Source organism: Saccopteryx bilineata, chromosome 2 (genome assembly GCF_036850765.1).
Source record: "Saccopteryx bilineata isolate mSacBil1 chromosome 2, mSacBil1_pri_phased_curated, whole genome shotgun sequence".
Lineage (NCBI taxonomy): Eukaryota > Metazoa > Chordata > Mammalia > Chiroptera > Emballonuridae > Saccopteryx > Saccopteryx bilineata.
The window spans coordinates 139,332,995-139,349,614 of NC_089491.1; the positions used below are offsets into that span (position 1 = coordinate 139,332,995).

Consider the following 16,620-nt stretch of genomic DNA (forward strand, 5'->3'; position numbering starts at 1 on the left):
AAGACATATTATAAAGCCTCCATAATTAAAATAGTATAGTACTCCACTTCTAGATGTCTTTCCAAAAGAAATGAAGACGTATGTTCGCATAAAGACTTGTATGCAAATTTATATAGCAACTTAAATTATCCCTTCCCCTCAAATAAAACCAACCCAAATATCCAGCAACTGGTAAATGGATAAACAAAATGTGGTATAATCATACAAAGAAACTCGTCAGCAATAAAAAGAAATGAATTACTGATACATGCCATTAACATAGATGAAGCTCAAAGGCATAATGCTAAATCAAAGAAGCCATATTTCAAAGAAATATCCAGAGAAGATAATTTATAATGATAGAAAGCAAATAAAGGCACACAAGGAAATCTGGAGGGGTTATAAGTGTTCTAAAGCTGGCTGCTTGTGATAGTTGCATAACTCTACATTGAATTCTAAACTTATAGTGGGTTAATTTTCTGATATGTTATGATATCTCAATAAAGCTTTTTTTAAAAAGTCTAATAATACTAAATCTTTAAAAGGTACAAAGTAATAGGAACCCCTCTCTACTAACAGTACAGTATTAGCCTAAATTGGTACAATAATTTTGGAAAACTTATTTTTTGACATTTTTACTTATTAAGTTCACTATAAATATGTACCCTGAAAAAAATCTCACACCTGTGTCATAACACACATTAAGATTGCTCACAGTAGAATACCAAAACATAAGAGCAAGCAACTCGGCCCTGGCTGGTTGGCTTAGTGGTAGAGCATTGGCCTGGAGTGTAGGAGCCCCGGGTTCGATTCCAGGCCAGGGCACACAGGAGAAAAGCCCATCTGCTTCTCCACCCCTCCCCCTCTCCTTCCTCTCTGCCTCTCTCTTCCCCTCCTGCAGCCGGGGCTCCATTGGAGCAAAGGTGGCCCACGTGCTGAGGATGGCTCTGTGGCCTCTGCCTCAGGTTCTAGAATGGCTCTGGATGCAACAGAGCAATGCCCCAGATGGGCAGAGCATCGCCTCCTGGTGGGCATGCTGGGTGGATCCCGGTCGGGCGCATGCGGGAGTCTGTCTGACTGCCTCCCTGTTTCCAACTTCAGAAAAATATTAAAAAAAAAAAAAAAAAAAAAAAAGCAAGCAACTCAAACATCCACCTATTTACAGACTACTACAGAGTAGAGGAAAGTGAATAATATATAGCTATACTTGAATCAATAAAAAAATCCTAAACATGAGTGAAAAAGGCAAACTTCAGAATATAACAGTATAACATTTATTATAAGATACAAAAAAAGCAATTCTAACAGATTTAAGGGCAACACACAAGTGCTACTAAAATAAAAGCAAAGGAAGGAGGGGGAAAAGTTCAAGGTCAAGTCACAGAATAAAGTACCAGGAAGTAGTTTCAATGGTGTTGGTAACATACTAGTTGAGTTGAATGACAGGTTCTGACACATCCTTTATTATGCATTATAGTTTATATGCAACATTTTGTTTGGAACATGTATTTCACAAGAAAAAGAGAGGGCTTCCAACTACAGAACTAAGAATGCACAGGTAACATAACTATAGTAAAGTAAGTCCTCAACATCATTGACAGGTTCTTGGAAACTATGCCCTTAAGTGAAACAACATGATGAAACCAATTCTATCAAAGGCTAATTGATAAAAACAAGAGTTAGGTTCCTATGGCATATTGCTGATCATAAAAACATCAAACTTCTAAATAAAGACCCCAAACACTTTTAATATTAAACATGAAATAACTGTGAGGCATATATACATTTAGAAAAATCAAAAAGAGAGCATGATTTTCCATCACACTTATCCCAGTTCAGGATTGCTGGTGGCTGGCGCCTACCCTGGCCACTCAGGATGCCAGCTGGGAACCCACCCTGGCACAGAGCGCATTCACACCCACTCAGACTGTGACCACGTAGGCGCGCCAGATCACCTCACGTGCACATCTTTGGGACGTGGAAGGAAGCTAGTGTCAGGAATATCATACAGACATGGGAGAACGTGCACGCTCCACAGGCCCTGCCCTTGGCATCACTCCATCCGGGAATCAATTTTTTTCCCCCACCAAGGTTGCAATGAAATGACATCGAAGACTTGTGGTATCTAGCCCTCAAAGAGATGTAAAACTTCTACTGTAGACTAAACTTCTCTATGCTCCAGACCTGTTTCTTAAAACTTACAAGACATCACCCATTTATGCTTCACAGGCATAGTAAAAATTAATGGTCCAAAATTGAGCTCTGTATCCCACCCTTCCAAAACCTTCTTTCCCAGTGTTTCCAAGCCCAGAAAAAGGTTTTGCCATCTATCCAGCTATTCAAGCCAGAAACTTGGCCTTCCCTCTACTCATACACCCAGTTACCAAGCTATGTTGATTTTACCTCTCAAATCCCACTACTTGACTCAAACCTGCTTGCTATAACTAGATACCACTCCCATATCTCTGACCTAGACTACATCCAGCCTCTTATCTAGTTTCCTTACATCCATACTTAGCATCTCCAAAACATTCTTCATGCGGAAAAATGACTTTTTTTTAACTACAGATCTATAGTTCATCTCTGCCTAAAACCTATCCACATCATTTCTGATGCCTTAGGAAAAAAGCAGTCTTTAAATGGCACACAAGGATCTTCATGTGTCCCTCCCCGCCCAGGTTCATCACTCCATCCATACTGGCCTTCTCTCCAGTTTCTGAGAAATGCTCTTTGTGAAAACATTCTTTTCTTCCTTTTTCCCTTCCTTAACTGGCTAAGTAAGTTCTATTCAATTTTTTAAAAAGACTTTATTGACTTTAGAGAGAGGAGAGGGGATGGTAGAGCAGGAAGCATCAATGTGTCGTAGTTCCTTCTTGCATGTGCCATGACCAGACAAGCCCGGGGTTTCAAACTGGTGACCTCAGTGTTCCAGGTCACATTTATCCACTGCACCACCACAGGGCAGGCATATCCTATTCAATTTCAAGATCTTAACCAAAGCTCTCACTTTTCTAAGAAGCTGTCCTCACCTCTCCAGTCTAGGTTAGATTCCTCATCACATTCTATTATCATTCTCTATTTCACTTTAACATATATCACATTTGAATTTGCTTATTTCCTGCCTCTCTTCCCCAATCACATTATCTCCATGAGAGCAAGCATCACATTAGTTCCTTAGGTATTATAACCCTAGCATTAAGCACAGCACCTCCCAGAGAAGGCACATATATTTTTGTTGAATGAACAAAAGGTAGTTCAAAACATGATCTCAGAGAGCCTCAAACATGCTAATATTCTGAACAGAATTTAAAATCTTTGAATATAATTCATATACTGAGATTTCTGTTTCAAGAAAGAGAACACCAGCCCTGGCCAGATAGCTCAGGTGGTTAGAGCACCAACCCGATACACCAAGGTTGTGGGTTCAATCCCCAGTCAGGGCACATACAAGAGTCAACCAGTGAATACATAAATAAGTGGAACAAGAAATCAATCTTTCTCACTCTCTATCTCCCACTTCCTCTGTAAAATCCCACTGGCCCTGACTGGGTTGCTCAGTGGATAGAGCAGCATCTCAACACACCAAGATCACAGGTCCAATCCTGGTCAGGGCACATATGAGAAGCAACCAACGAATGTATACCTAAATGAAGGAACTAAGTGAAACAATGAGTTGATGCTTCTGTCTGTCTGTCTGTCTCTCTCTCTGTCTTTCTCTCAAATCGATGGAAAAAATTCTCAAAAACTTAAATAAGAGTAAACTGAAGAAATACAAGCATATAAAATTAGAAATAAACAGAATGTAACGCAGAAACAGATTTATAAAAAATATTACTTTGCCCCAACCTGTGTAAATAAAGTTTTAAAACTGAATGAAGTAAGTAAATTTCAGGAAAAGTTTTTAAAAGTTAACTCCAAAATAAAAATATATATATAAATATACCAATTTTCAAAACCAGAGATTATTACCAAAAATCTCCCATGCTGCCCACCCCCCGCAAAAAAAAAAAACACAAACAAAAAACAGGCTTGTATTGTTTCACAGAACAATTCAACCAAACTTTAAAGACCAGGCATTATGGAAGCACTGACATGGTATAAAAAGAAAGGGTGGCTAAACAGGTAGAACACAGCATTTCAGGGCAGTGATAACACTCCGTATGATTCTATTTATATAGATAATGGTAGGGATGCCTTCATACACTTCTCCAAACCCACAGACCAAGAATGAACCCTAAATGTAAACTACAGACTTGGGGTGATAACCATGTATATATAAGCATATTTCCAATTATAACAAGGCAAAGAGAAGAATACTGGTTTGTTTATATAAGCTTAAAGAAACTCTGCACAGATAGTATAAGAATCTATTAACAAATCATTATTTTGTAAGGTGAGAACTGAACAGAGGAAGGGCAGGGTGAAAAAAACTTCATCTTTTTTAGTATTTTCTTATTTCTGAACTATATGAATTATTATCAATTTTAAAACCTAAACTTAGAGCTTCTTAATTAAATACTACACTACTGACAGCTGTTCTCTGGGAGGTCAGATTATAGATTTTTCTTCTTCTAACTTACCTGCATTTTTCAAAACTTTTACCTTAAATATATATATAATGCTTGCTTGTTATTTTTCGAAAGTACCACAAATCATATACTGAATCACATCTAGAAACCAAATATTCATTCATCTTATATTTAGTAAATCGATATGTATTGAATAATAATCCACATGCCCACTATATAGTACTGCACACTATCCTAAGTACTAGGAAAACAGCGGTGAACAGACAGTATTTCAAACAGAACGTGCGCTGTAAGGGAAAGAGAGACAAGCAACCCTTTACAGTTTGTCAGAGAAGTGCTTCTAAGAACAAAATTAAAGCAAGGAAAGTAGCTAAAAAGTATGAATGGGAAAATGGAGGTATATACATGTTGTCAGGACAGGTCTTACTGAGATGACCTTCAAATAAAAAGCAGAGGAGGGTGGAAATGGAACTATTTAGACATCTGGGAAACAGCATCCCAGGCAGCGGGAACAGAAGCCCTGAAATAGACATGTGCCTGAGATGTTTGAGGAACAACAAGAAGTTCCAGTGTAACCGGGCTGAAGCCAATAAGGGAGAGAAGTGTAGGAAATGCAATCAAGATGTAAAAGGAAGTGGGGAGCGTATTTTGTAGGGCCTTGTGGGCTTTAGTAAGGACATTGTGCCACCCTGATGGGAATCAATGGGGACTTTTGAGCAGAGAAATGACCCTCTGACTTGCACGTGAACAGGACTGCTGAGACTACTATATTGAGAATAGATTTAAAGAGAGAGGGCAGACCAGAAAAACCTGTGAGGAAGCTATTACACTAATGTAGATGAAAGATCAGATGTTGCTTGGACCAAGGTAACAGAGCAGAATTTATGGGTCCTGGCCAGTGGTTCAGTGGATAGAGCACTGGCCTGGCGTATGGATGTCCTGGGTTCGATTCCCAGTCAGGGCACATAGCAGAAGCGACCATCTGCTTCTCCCCCCTCCCTCTCCCCTTTCTCTCCCTCTTCCCCTCCCATAGCCAGTGGCTAGGTTGGTTCAAGCGTGACCCAGGGTGCTGAGGATAGCTCCCTTGGAATGCATCAGCCTCAGATGCTAAATACAGCTTGGTACTGGAACATTGGCCCCAGAAAGGGCGGCTGGGTGGATCCTGGTTGTGGGGCATGCAGGAGTCTGCCTATCTCCCTTTCTCTCACCTAGAATAATTTAAAATTTAAAAAAAAAATTTAAGCAGAATTTATGAAAAATAGTTCCTAAATTTATTTTGAAGGTTGAAATGACCAAATTTGCTAATGGGCTAGACATAAGGTATGAAGAGAAAGATGAGAACTTCTCCAAGGTTTTGGGCAACTCCATCATTCTAACGCATCTAGCCATTAACTGACATAGCTAACAATAAAGGGAATCCAGATTTAGAGAGACTGAGTGAAATCAGATGTTAAATAGCAAGTGGACATAGGAATCTAGAGTTTAGAAAACTAAGCTATTAGCAAGATAAGGTTGGAAGTTGTCAGCATATTTCTCAAAAGAAAAATCAAAGTTAACATTACAGAACAACAATGGTTATGAAGATAGTAAAAAATACTAAGATTAAAGTTCGCCTGGCTGCAGCTCTGAGATGTAGCATGTTCCTGACATTTCTTAGAGAGCTACCATGAGAACCACCAACCTCCCCACCTCCATTCCCCATATTTCCCCCAAATCAACAACACTACCATAAGAGAACGCTTGAAGGATATTTACACAGAGAAAAGTTTTACCACTTTAAAATTTACTGAACATACCATGACTACCTGAAAACAAAGCCCTGTTAAAATGCTGGATGTCCAGCTAAGTCCTCTCACCAGCTGTGAACACATCACTCTCAGAGCTCACACAATTCAAATGTGTGCCTCAGCAAAACTGTAACTTACTCTATCACAAGCATTCAAAGCCAGTGAAGAAGAGTAAGTCCTTGAATGCCAGCATCTATGACACACATCCAAAAAATATTCATTGAAAAAGGTAAAAGACAATACATATACAAGGTAGAGCAAATAAGTTTTGGATTAATTTGTCCCTTCTTAGCCAGGAGATGTGATCGAGTCAAAATGGCAAACATCAATGAAACCTTTTTCTTTATTTCCATATTGCAAAAACTCTCCTTCACCAAATAAGGTAAAATTTGCAGTCATCCAGTACCCCACAGGCAAGTTAAACAACATTTCTTAAAGTTATAAAAGTCTAATATTTACAGTAAGGTTTTTTAAAAAGGCCAAATATCACTCTTCTTTTTTCGAAGTCTATCTACAGTTTTATTAAGAAAAGGAAACCAGCAAGTTGCCCAAACAATCATAAAATCACTTACTAATTGGTCAGGATTAAGTTGCTCTCCATTTTTCAGGCGATCCTTATAATCTTCTAATTTGAGCTACAAAAGATAAACTTGTATTTAGTCCAGTCTGATATAAAATTCTGAAGCAAATAAACTAAATACCAGACTTTGTTTCTTATGAAAATAAAGTTCTTAGAGCAAGCTATCAATCTGCAAAAGTACCAATTTACTGCAAAACAGGCAGTAACTGAGTATGTGAGTTCCAGTTAAGGGCAAAAAACAAAAAACAAAAAAACATTACACACAATGAACATCAGTCTGGAATTATAAACATTAAATAATAAAACCCTTTTCTCCTCAAAGCCTCTATGTGTATTTAGACCACAGAGACTTAAGTCAGTCATATACCCTTACCCAAGTGGTGCTCAGTCAGGGGCAATTTTGTCCCCATGGGATATCTGGCAATGTCTGGAGATACTTTTGGTTATCACACCTTGGGGGATGGCAGAAAAGTGGAGAGTACTATCAGTATCTTGTGGGTAAAGACCAGGGATGTTGCTAAACATCTTACAATGCACTGGACAGACCCACACAACAAAGAATTATCCAGCACAAAATGTCTACAGCGCTGAGATTAAGAAATCCTGCTCCAACCTCATGCTTAAACCATTAGCTACTTGTTGTATTATGTGGCATTAGTCAGATGAAAAGCTTCCTGATATAAGTACAGAAATGTAAAAGATTTCTTTTCTAGCATATAGTAGCCTCAATTTGAAGCTATTTTTATATTGTTTGATATTTAAATAAATACATGACAAATAAACTGCATTTATTGTCTCCATAAAAGACGACAGGACCCACAATGGTATTCCAAAAGCAATGTTTAGGTTCTTCCCACTTGGCTTTATAGCTTTAAAATGCTTTCCTAGTAGCTTGAAACAAAAGCTTTGGTACTGTCAGATAGGTCATTCAAAGCGGTAGTATAATTAAGCCAGATAGCATAGGTGTATGAATATATGTAGTTCCTCCACCTGCGAAAAGAATTGAGTCTCCATCAATAGATTCTGCTTTGATTAGTTTCCCACTGTGGCAGGGAATTCACGCTGACCCAGGCACAAGCACCTTATCACACCTGTGATCAACTAACTGTATGCATTCAGAAGACAACTGGTGAGAGCTAGGGTTACAGAGAAGCTACTAGTACCCGGTCCTTCTTCGCTACCTTCCCATGTATATACATATTTTTTAATTTTTTAAGGAAAAGAAACAGACTCAATCAGACTTTTAAAAAATCCCTTCACACTCCTCCATTAAAAGCAGCTTTCCTAAGGTTTAACTAACTAGGTCTTGGCATAAAAATATTGAAGAGACCCTAGGTCAGAGAGTTAATGAATCACCTAATATCACAGAGAATCAGGACACAACTAAGCAATGTACAGTTCTGTTTCACAGGCTACATGACTCAGGAAATGAGAAATGATGTGGATCTTTACATCAGCACTTATTGTAACATTAAGCTGATTGTTACCCAAGTCCCTTTACAATGCTTTCACCCACCAATCTTAAACAATCACCTAGCAACACAAAAATCAACGCTCAAACATTTTCTGGTTCTACCACCACTAAAGCTTCCAATGACTGCAGTATCTAGACTGCAATATCAACTGCTGCAGAAAGTGTGTCACAAGGAAAATTAGCTAAAAAAGAAAAACAGGTAATCTATGAAAAGAACATTAATATTATGCTCAAGGAATTAATCTGACAAAGTATCCAGCTCTTCAAGTATTTCAACAGTAAGGTGCACAATTTTACTATGAAGAATATTTTCATTCAGTTATGCTGACAAATCAAATAGAAAATGTTTACTATATCCAATATTTAACCTGCTTATATGTTTTCAGCCAGCTCAAACCCACGGCTCATTAAATCTTTAGTAAGTAATCTATTGAGCCGTGACTGAAAGCCAAAATGTCAGTTCCTTAACCTTTATTTAAGATAGCGCATACGCCTGGCTGGGAGAACAGAAAAAGTTACCTTCTTTTTCTCGATGTTTCTAATTTTGTGTTTAAGGCATATGAGTCCATTCTCAATATAGGTCTCATACGCTTGAGAAGGAGAGGCTGCACAGCTAAGAGGAGACTGCAAGGGGCTGGTGGCCCGCTGGCTTTCCCCATGCCGACTGTGGTTCACTTGGGGCTTGGCTGACTTCATATTCCTGTCTCTTCCCCTCTCTGATCGGCCTGAAGGTGATTGGTAACCACAAGATGAGGAGAGCTGCACCATTGAAACAGTTGAGGCTGAAGGAGGGAAGGGGGGAAAAAAGGTTAGGTATCAAAGGGAATTAGAACTAGAGAGAGACATCCAGGCTTTAACTTCCCTGAAAAATCTAGACCCACTCCCTCAAAATTCTCTTCCACAGAAGGGAGCTAAAAAGCCAAGGGTGCTTTAGAGATCGTGCTTCCATCTCACTGAATGTAAGGCAACATTGCCAAGGACTAGCGCCTTTCCATAGGCAAAACCCATAACGTGGGGAATGTTCCCCGAAACTCAATTTTCCACACACGGAGGGAAAACTGCTAATCAAGCAATGGTTTCAGAGCTCCTCTTTTCATGACAGCAGTCTGCATTCTAAACAATTTCTATGATCGGGTGATGACAAAAAAATAAGCTTTCCCCACTGGGACCTGAAGGCAGCCATTCAAAACCCCTACTTATCCCTCACCACCAGCCACATTTTTTTTTTAAATCCCTAAGACATATTTTTCGGAGTTCTCATTCACTAACCGAAAAGTAGTAGCTTCCTGAGAAAGAATGCCAACTTCCCTTTGCTTGCTCTGGGGCCTACAAGACAAGTCCGTCACTACGGGACATTTGTAGCAAGGTACTCTCTCAAGTTGCAAGCGACCCAAGCTGGTTTTCTGTTTTGTCTAAACTAACCCATAACCACTCACACCCAACCGGTTTAAGGTCCTGGCGAGCCTGACCTGCCCTGGTCAGTGGCCCTCGCACCCGCTCATTCCCGCGCATCGGAGGTACCACCCCACCCCCCTAGGCGCATCCGCAAAGCGAGGGCACACCCTGCGCCCCGCGTGGCAGCGCTGACCCCAAGTCCCCGCAGGGGTCCGCGCGAGAAGCGCCTCCGTGGGGCTGCCACTCAGCGCCCGGAAGGCACCGACCCCCGCCCTTCCCCCAGCCCCACGCAAGGCAAGACACCAGCCCGGGCCACTTCTGCAGGTGCCACCTCTGGGGAGGCGGACCTGGCGGAAAGCGCCCCAGGGACGCCGCGCGGGCCCTCCGCCTCACCGCGGCGGCCCCCCAGCCTGCCCACCCTTCCGGGCAGCCGCCGCAGCCCGGCTTCACCTCCGGCTGCCGCAGCCCGGGCCAGTCTTCGAAAGCCTGCGGGAGCCAGGAGCGCTGCGGCGGTGGGCGGGCACCACCCCGCCCCTGCGTCTCAGCCTGGCTCCGCGCTCCGCTCGGGCCGGCCGGCGGAGTCTGCGGTGCGCGACTCTCTGCCGACTCAGCGCTCTCGGCCCGGCCAGCTCTTTGAGCCCCGCTCGCTTTATATAGGCGCGCCCCCCGCCCTCGCTCCCGCGCGCGCGCAGCCTCGTGCCGCCCGACACCGCCTCTTTCCCCAGCACCCACCCGGGCCAAAGCCGGCCTCCCCCCCCCCCCCCCCCCGGGCTTGTTCCAGGTCCAGCTGCGACGGAAAGCCGATCGCGGGAGGGCACGTTCTCCCCGCGATTGCGCAGACTGCGGGGTCCCAGGTGGGACCGGTATGACGCGAAGTGGCGACCCGCCGTAGACCCCGAGGCCCTGCGAGACCTTGCTGATTGCGTGCAGTAGTAATTGCAAGCGCGGCCTTGAGCAGGTGATTGCTATCACTCCAAAAGGGCAGCGCGCCCTTTGTGGAATTGCCAATTAAACCGAGCTTGAGCCTCTGGTGGTGTAGGGGTGCCTTTGCCCCTAGACACCCCCGTCATTTCATCCTTCAGTAAGATGGGGGATAGCCACGTTTCCAAAGAAAGGGCGCAGCCTCTTAGAGCAGAATGCCCCAACATTGCCATAAAAACGGAGCGGGTGATTCTGCAACCTTCAATCATAAGATTGTGATTATTTAAGGCTGTTTCATTTGCTGCTTTGAAACAGGAATTCGTTGGCACTCAAAGGAAAAAAAAACCTGAAAAATAATCTTGGTAAGGTTTCATGAAATTAAAAGAAAAAGCTAGAAATACATCAATGTATATAAAGGAAAGGATAGTGTTTCTCATACCAAATAAATAAAGGGGGGGGGGCCACCTAGCAATGCTCCGGCCCCAACATGTGTCCAGCTATTACACAAATAGAATTGTTTTAGGTTCCGCCCCTGAGACTGATAAAAATTATTTAGACTAGCAAGAGAACAGAGAAAACTCAGAACCACAAACGAATCAACAAAGGTCCAGTTTTAAAAGTGTTGGCTTGAGCCCACGCAAAAAAAAAACAAAAACATGATTTTTAACTTTTCTTGATGCAGTGTTTTTCCAATTATTATCTGTGGGGAGGTTTTCAGTCCCTAGTGTTATACTGTGCCTTAATGTTGCATTTTTGCTTTGAATCTCTGAATCCCATATGAGTCCTTGAGGGCCAGGCAAGTATTAGATTTGTTTCATTATTTATAACCAGAGAAAGAAAAGATACTGAAAATGAGGGGAGGATGGCTATACTATCACACTTGATGAAAACCAAAACAGTGGGCATAGCTGAAAAAAATATGCATCAAGAGTAGGCATAAAGTTGAGCCATAAAGTAGGCATAAAGTTAGCTATAGGCTAACAGGCTGTGCCTATTGTAGCCTGATATTAATAATGCATCTAAAGATAGTATTTTAGTCATATTAATCGTGAAAATGTTTGCCTTCTGACTGACCAAGAAAAAACTATCCCTTGGGTTATATAGATCTGGCAATAGATCTTAAATATCCCTCTAAATAGAATAATTCAGATTTGTTTCTCAACATGGGTTCAGAAAATAAATTTTAAAAAGAAGGCAAAAGCAAAAGTAATTCCATTTTAAGCACAGTAAAGTGCAGTCTTATTTAGCATAGCATAACACTTGTAGAAGATTGTACCTCAGTAGATGCTATTGTAGTAAGGTCTTCTGAAAAAAATTTAAAAGGCGACTCAGAAAAAATCCTTTCCTGCTGCAGAAGATCTTTAAAACCAGTGATTCTGGCGTACTTTGAAAGTATATACCCCCTCCAAAAATTTTTCATTTGTCAGGGGTTTTTTATTTCCTTATCCCAACTCCCTACTTTATACAGCACATTGATTTGTCTTGCCAACCATGAGGCAGTATTTATGGAAAACCACCTCCATGCTTAGCAAGGAATTACTAGATTTAAAATATTATAAATGGCCTGGCCAGGCAGTGGCGCAGTGGATAGAGCATTGGACTGCGATGTGGAGGACCCAGGTTTGAGACCCCGAGGTTGCCAGCTTGAGTGCAGGCTCATCTGGTTTGAGCAAAGCTCACCAGCTTTGACCCAAGGTCACTGGCTCGAGCAAGAGGTTACTCGGTCTGCTGTAGCCCCACAGTCAAGACACATGTAAGAAAGCAATCAATGAATAACTAAGGTGTCACAACAAAAAACTAATTTAATTGATGCTTATCTTTCTCCATTCCTGTCTCTCTGTCCCTATCTTTCCCTCTTTCTGACTCTGTCTCTGTTTAAAAACAATTAAAAAAATTATAAATGGTGTTGCTTCAAATCAATGTAGGAAGAATACATTCATTCACTTATTCAATATTTATTGTTATGTGTCAGTCACATGTCAATAAAGCTGGGGGGGGCAAATATTTATGGGCCTGCTATGTCTTGGAGACAAGGATATATTGGTGAGTGAGACAAATACCACCCCTGCCTCCATGGAGCTGAGTGGGAATTCAATAGAAGCTATAGGAATAAATAGCAGAAACAACCAACTCAATAAAATAGAAAAATAAAAATACGACTTATGATGGATGACTTGATTGCTGTAAAAAGAGCCAAATTTTATATCCCTTGGAAATGATAGGGTTTTAAATATGCATTATCTGGCAAACGTATAGTTCCTGCAGGGATGGTTATGCTGTCGTCACTTAAAATTAATATAACTCCATGTCGTTGAAACTGGAAAAATTGATTCACCAAAGGATGTTGGAGCTGGTAGCATATGAGTAGAGAGATTAGAAATTATCTTAGATATTTTGTTATGGGTGATAGAAATCTGCTTGTCAGCAGTTCTACAAGGCTTTGTGGATTGTTGCCACACACACAAGAGAAGACACTGAGAAAACTACCAAGAAGCCTCTGAAGATAAAGATTCCCAGGAAACAGTTAACATAATAAAGTTGTGTTAAAATAATGCACTATCACATACAACTTTCAGATTCATAAGGTGTTTCTTCACATATTTGAGAAGAAAACTTTATGAAAGTAAAGGATAGACCAATACAGACTTCAGGTAGGATTAAAAAGGTTGCCATATAGTTTAGAGCATTTCTGAAAGAATTCTTACAGCCTCTATATTTTTGTGGGCTTATATTTTTCATAAAATTAAGGTACCACATTCCCAGTGGGCTTTTTATACTGTTTTTCTGATATTGGAGTTAATGTATTAATAGTGCTTCATCATTAAGTTCTTTTGAAATAAAAGTTCCTTGGAGAGAAATCATCAATATAGAGCGGGGGGGGGGTTAATAATATTAAGCCCATAACAATACTATTTCTGTCCAACATTGAAATATTGTGAAGTGTCAACAGCAAAGGCTTTGGGGCCACAAACACCTGGAATTGTGTCTCACACTTCTGCTCCTTGCTAGTTGAGTGATTTGGAGCAAGTTATCTTGCCAGTGATTTTCAACCTTTTTTTTTTCATGGCACAAACACACACTAATTACTAAGGTCAGTGCCCCTGACTAAATACAACCATTTTCATCTCATGGCACAAATAAATTAGTTACTAAGGAAGAAGAGGTCAGGGCCCCTTTTTCTATAGTAATTAGTTTATGAGTGCGTGAGAAACAAAGGTTGAAAATCACTCTAGCCCTCAGTTTCTTCAGCTGTAAGACGGAGATAATAATGCCTGCTTAACAGTGTCGTTAAGGACTTTATTTCATTTATGAAACAACGTACCTCTGGATAATGGGCAATGAAAGCATGTCCTCCAATGATAGCCTGAGGAGAACTAGAGCCTTTCAGGTCTTTGAAACTCCATCTCTAATGTTGAAGAGAAAATAAGTCAAGCTTGTGAGCATTTAGGAGTTTTCTCGTGCAGTGTGCATGACACGCTGCTTCAACTCTTTTTCTTGCTGCTTCTATAGAAAGTAAAGTGTAGAAATGTGTAATTACACTTGCAGAATTGAACCCAAAAAGCAATTCATGTAACTGTATCTTCAAAGGAATTTTTTCAATAAGACATCTTAAGATAGTCTTATCTTTTAATCCAATACTGCTTGTTTTAGGAATCTTCTCTTTGGAAATAATCGAGCATGTAGATAATAATTTATTTATAAAAATGCTAATCACAATGTAATTTTAAGTGATGAAAAGTTGTAAATAACAACCTATCCATTAACCTAGAAATAGCTAAATAAGGTAACTAACCCATAATTTATAGTTCAGCCAGCACAAATAATCTTTTTAAAGTATATTCAATGGCATGATATTATATGAAGTAAAAAAAAGTCTGGATAACAACATGATATAAAACATTATTTAGTAGAATTGTGATTTTGTAAAATAATTCATTTTAAATATGTACAGAAAAGGTTAGAAGATATTTTTCTCTTTATTTTTATATTTTTATTTTAGATATTAAATGAGGCTAAGAATTTCCCCCAAAACATAAAAACTACTCTCTCCAGATAGTCACTATTAATGTTTGGCTTACATACTTACAAAATTATTTTCAAGCAAATATCTTTGTATTTTTTACAAAAATGGAAATATACTAAACATTTGGTAATTCTGCTATTTTTATTTCAACTATAGCAAAGGACTTTCTATTAAAACAATTTTAATGTTGAGTTAGCTGTGGAAGGTGGAATTTCATATCATTTTAATTATCTTCTTTTTATTTACCTACCTGTAAAAAAGTTAGAAATTAGAAAAATAATAAATAATGACTTTAAGTGATACCTCATTATTTAATAGAAATGTTCATTGTCCAAATGGGAACCACAACAATATTACATAATAGTATAATTTTGAATGAATAGCAACCTGCATAATTTTTTTCTACTATAAAAGGAGAAAAATAAAACATTTAAAGAGTTACCCTAAAAGGAAAGCCTAAAATACTACATTATTTTATAATTTGAGAAAATACTTCCTTTTTTTTTTTTTTTTTTTTTTTTTTTTTTTTAGAGAGAGAGAGAGGGACATATAGGGAGAGGGGACAGCTTGGGACAGAGATGCAGGAAGGGAAAGAGATGAGAAGTATCAACTTGTTGCAGCACCTTAGTTGCTCATTGATTGCTTTCTCATATGTGCCTTGACCCAAGAGGGCTCCAGCAGAGCGAGTGACCGCTTACTCAAGCCAGCGACCTTGGGCTCAGGCTAGTGACCTTTGTGCTCAAGCCAGCAATCTTGAGCTTTAAGCCAGCACCCTTTGGGCTCAAACTGGTAAGCCTGTGCTCAAGCTGGGGAACTCGGGGTTCCAAACTTGGGTCCTCAGCACCCCAATGAATGAATGCTCCATTCATTGCACCACTGCCTGGTCAGTCTGGGAAAATACTTCTTATCCATCATCACTTTGTTTCCCTGGAATTTTTTGCATAAATTACTTACTCATTTTTAATAAGCAATACATCTTAAAGAAACTGCATTTCTTAGATGTGACACCAAGATTACAGCCACAAAAGAAAAACTAGATAAATTAGACTTACTCAAAACTGAAAACATTTTGTGCTTCAGAGAATACCATCAATACAGATGGGTATTAGATTTATTGGAATAATCACTTAGTAAGTTATGTACTGTCCAATCGCTGGATTATACACCTGAAATTAATATATTATGCCAACTGTAATCAAAAACTTTTTTTGATATTTTAAATAAATAAATAAAATAAAAGGACACCATCAATAAAATGAAAAAACAAACCACAGAATTATAGAAGATACTTGTAATCACATACATATCTGATAAGGTACTTGTATCATCAATAATATGTTATATTATAGTATTGTATAATACAGTATATACAATGCTATAAAAATTTTATGTAAGAATATATTAAAAACTCTTACAACTAAATAATAATAAGGCAAATCAATTTAAAAATGGATATAGAGGCCCTGGCCAGTTGGCTAATTGGTAGAATGTCCACCCAGCATGTGAATGTCCTGGGTTCAATTCCCAGTTAGGGCACACAGTAGAAACAACCATCTGCTTCTCGCCCCTTTGCCCCCTCTCTTTTCCTCTCCTGCAGCCATGGCTCGATGGTTTGAGTGAGTTGGCCCTGGGCACAGAGAATGGCTCATGGCCTCTGCCTCAGGCACTAAAAATAGCTCGGTTGCCAAGCTAAGGCAGTCACAGAGCAGGCCCAGATGGGTAGAGCATCAACCCTTAGGGAGCTTGCCTGGCAGATTCCAGTCTGGACACATGAGGGAGTCTGTCTCTTTGCCTCCTCTCTTCTCACTTAATAATAATAATTTTAAAAATGGATATAGAATCTGATTAGGCATTTATCCAAAGGAGATATACCAGTAGCCAATGAGTACATGAAGAGATGCTCAACATCAGTAGTCATCAGGGAAATATAA

At 39.8% G+C, this 16,620-nt stretch overlaps 1 protein-coding gene across 7 annotated transcripts in view; it reads right to left on the reverse strand.

Moving 5' to 3' along the window:
* CAPRIN2 (caprin family member 2) overlaps positions 1-10,351 on the reverse strand; it is a 41,190-nt gene extending 30,839 nt beyond the window's left edge. For 6 of the 7 annotated variants that reach the window (XM_066258041.1, XM_066258040.1, XM_066258038.1 and 3 more), the window contains exons 1-3: positions 10,195-10,351; positions 8,869-9,131; positions 6,868-6,930 (exon numbers count right to left, since the gene is read on the reverse strand). In XM_066258041.1, coding sequence (XP_066114138.1) covers positions 6,868-6,930; positions 8,869-9,117 — 312 coding nt within the window. In that variant the 5' untranslated portion in view covers positions 9,118-9,131; positions 10,195-10,351. Of the gene's footprint in view, positions 1-6,867; positions 6,931-8,868; positions 9,132-9,618; positions 9,706-10,194 lie in introns of those variants that run through there. The other variant, XM_066258037.1, reaches the window with a different exon arrangement.
* Between the last annotated feature and the right edge of the window lie 6,269 nt (positions 10,352-16,620).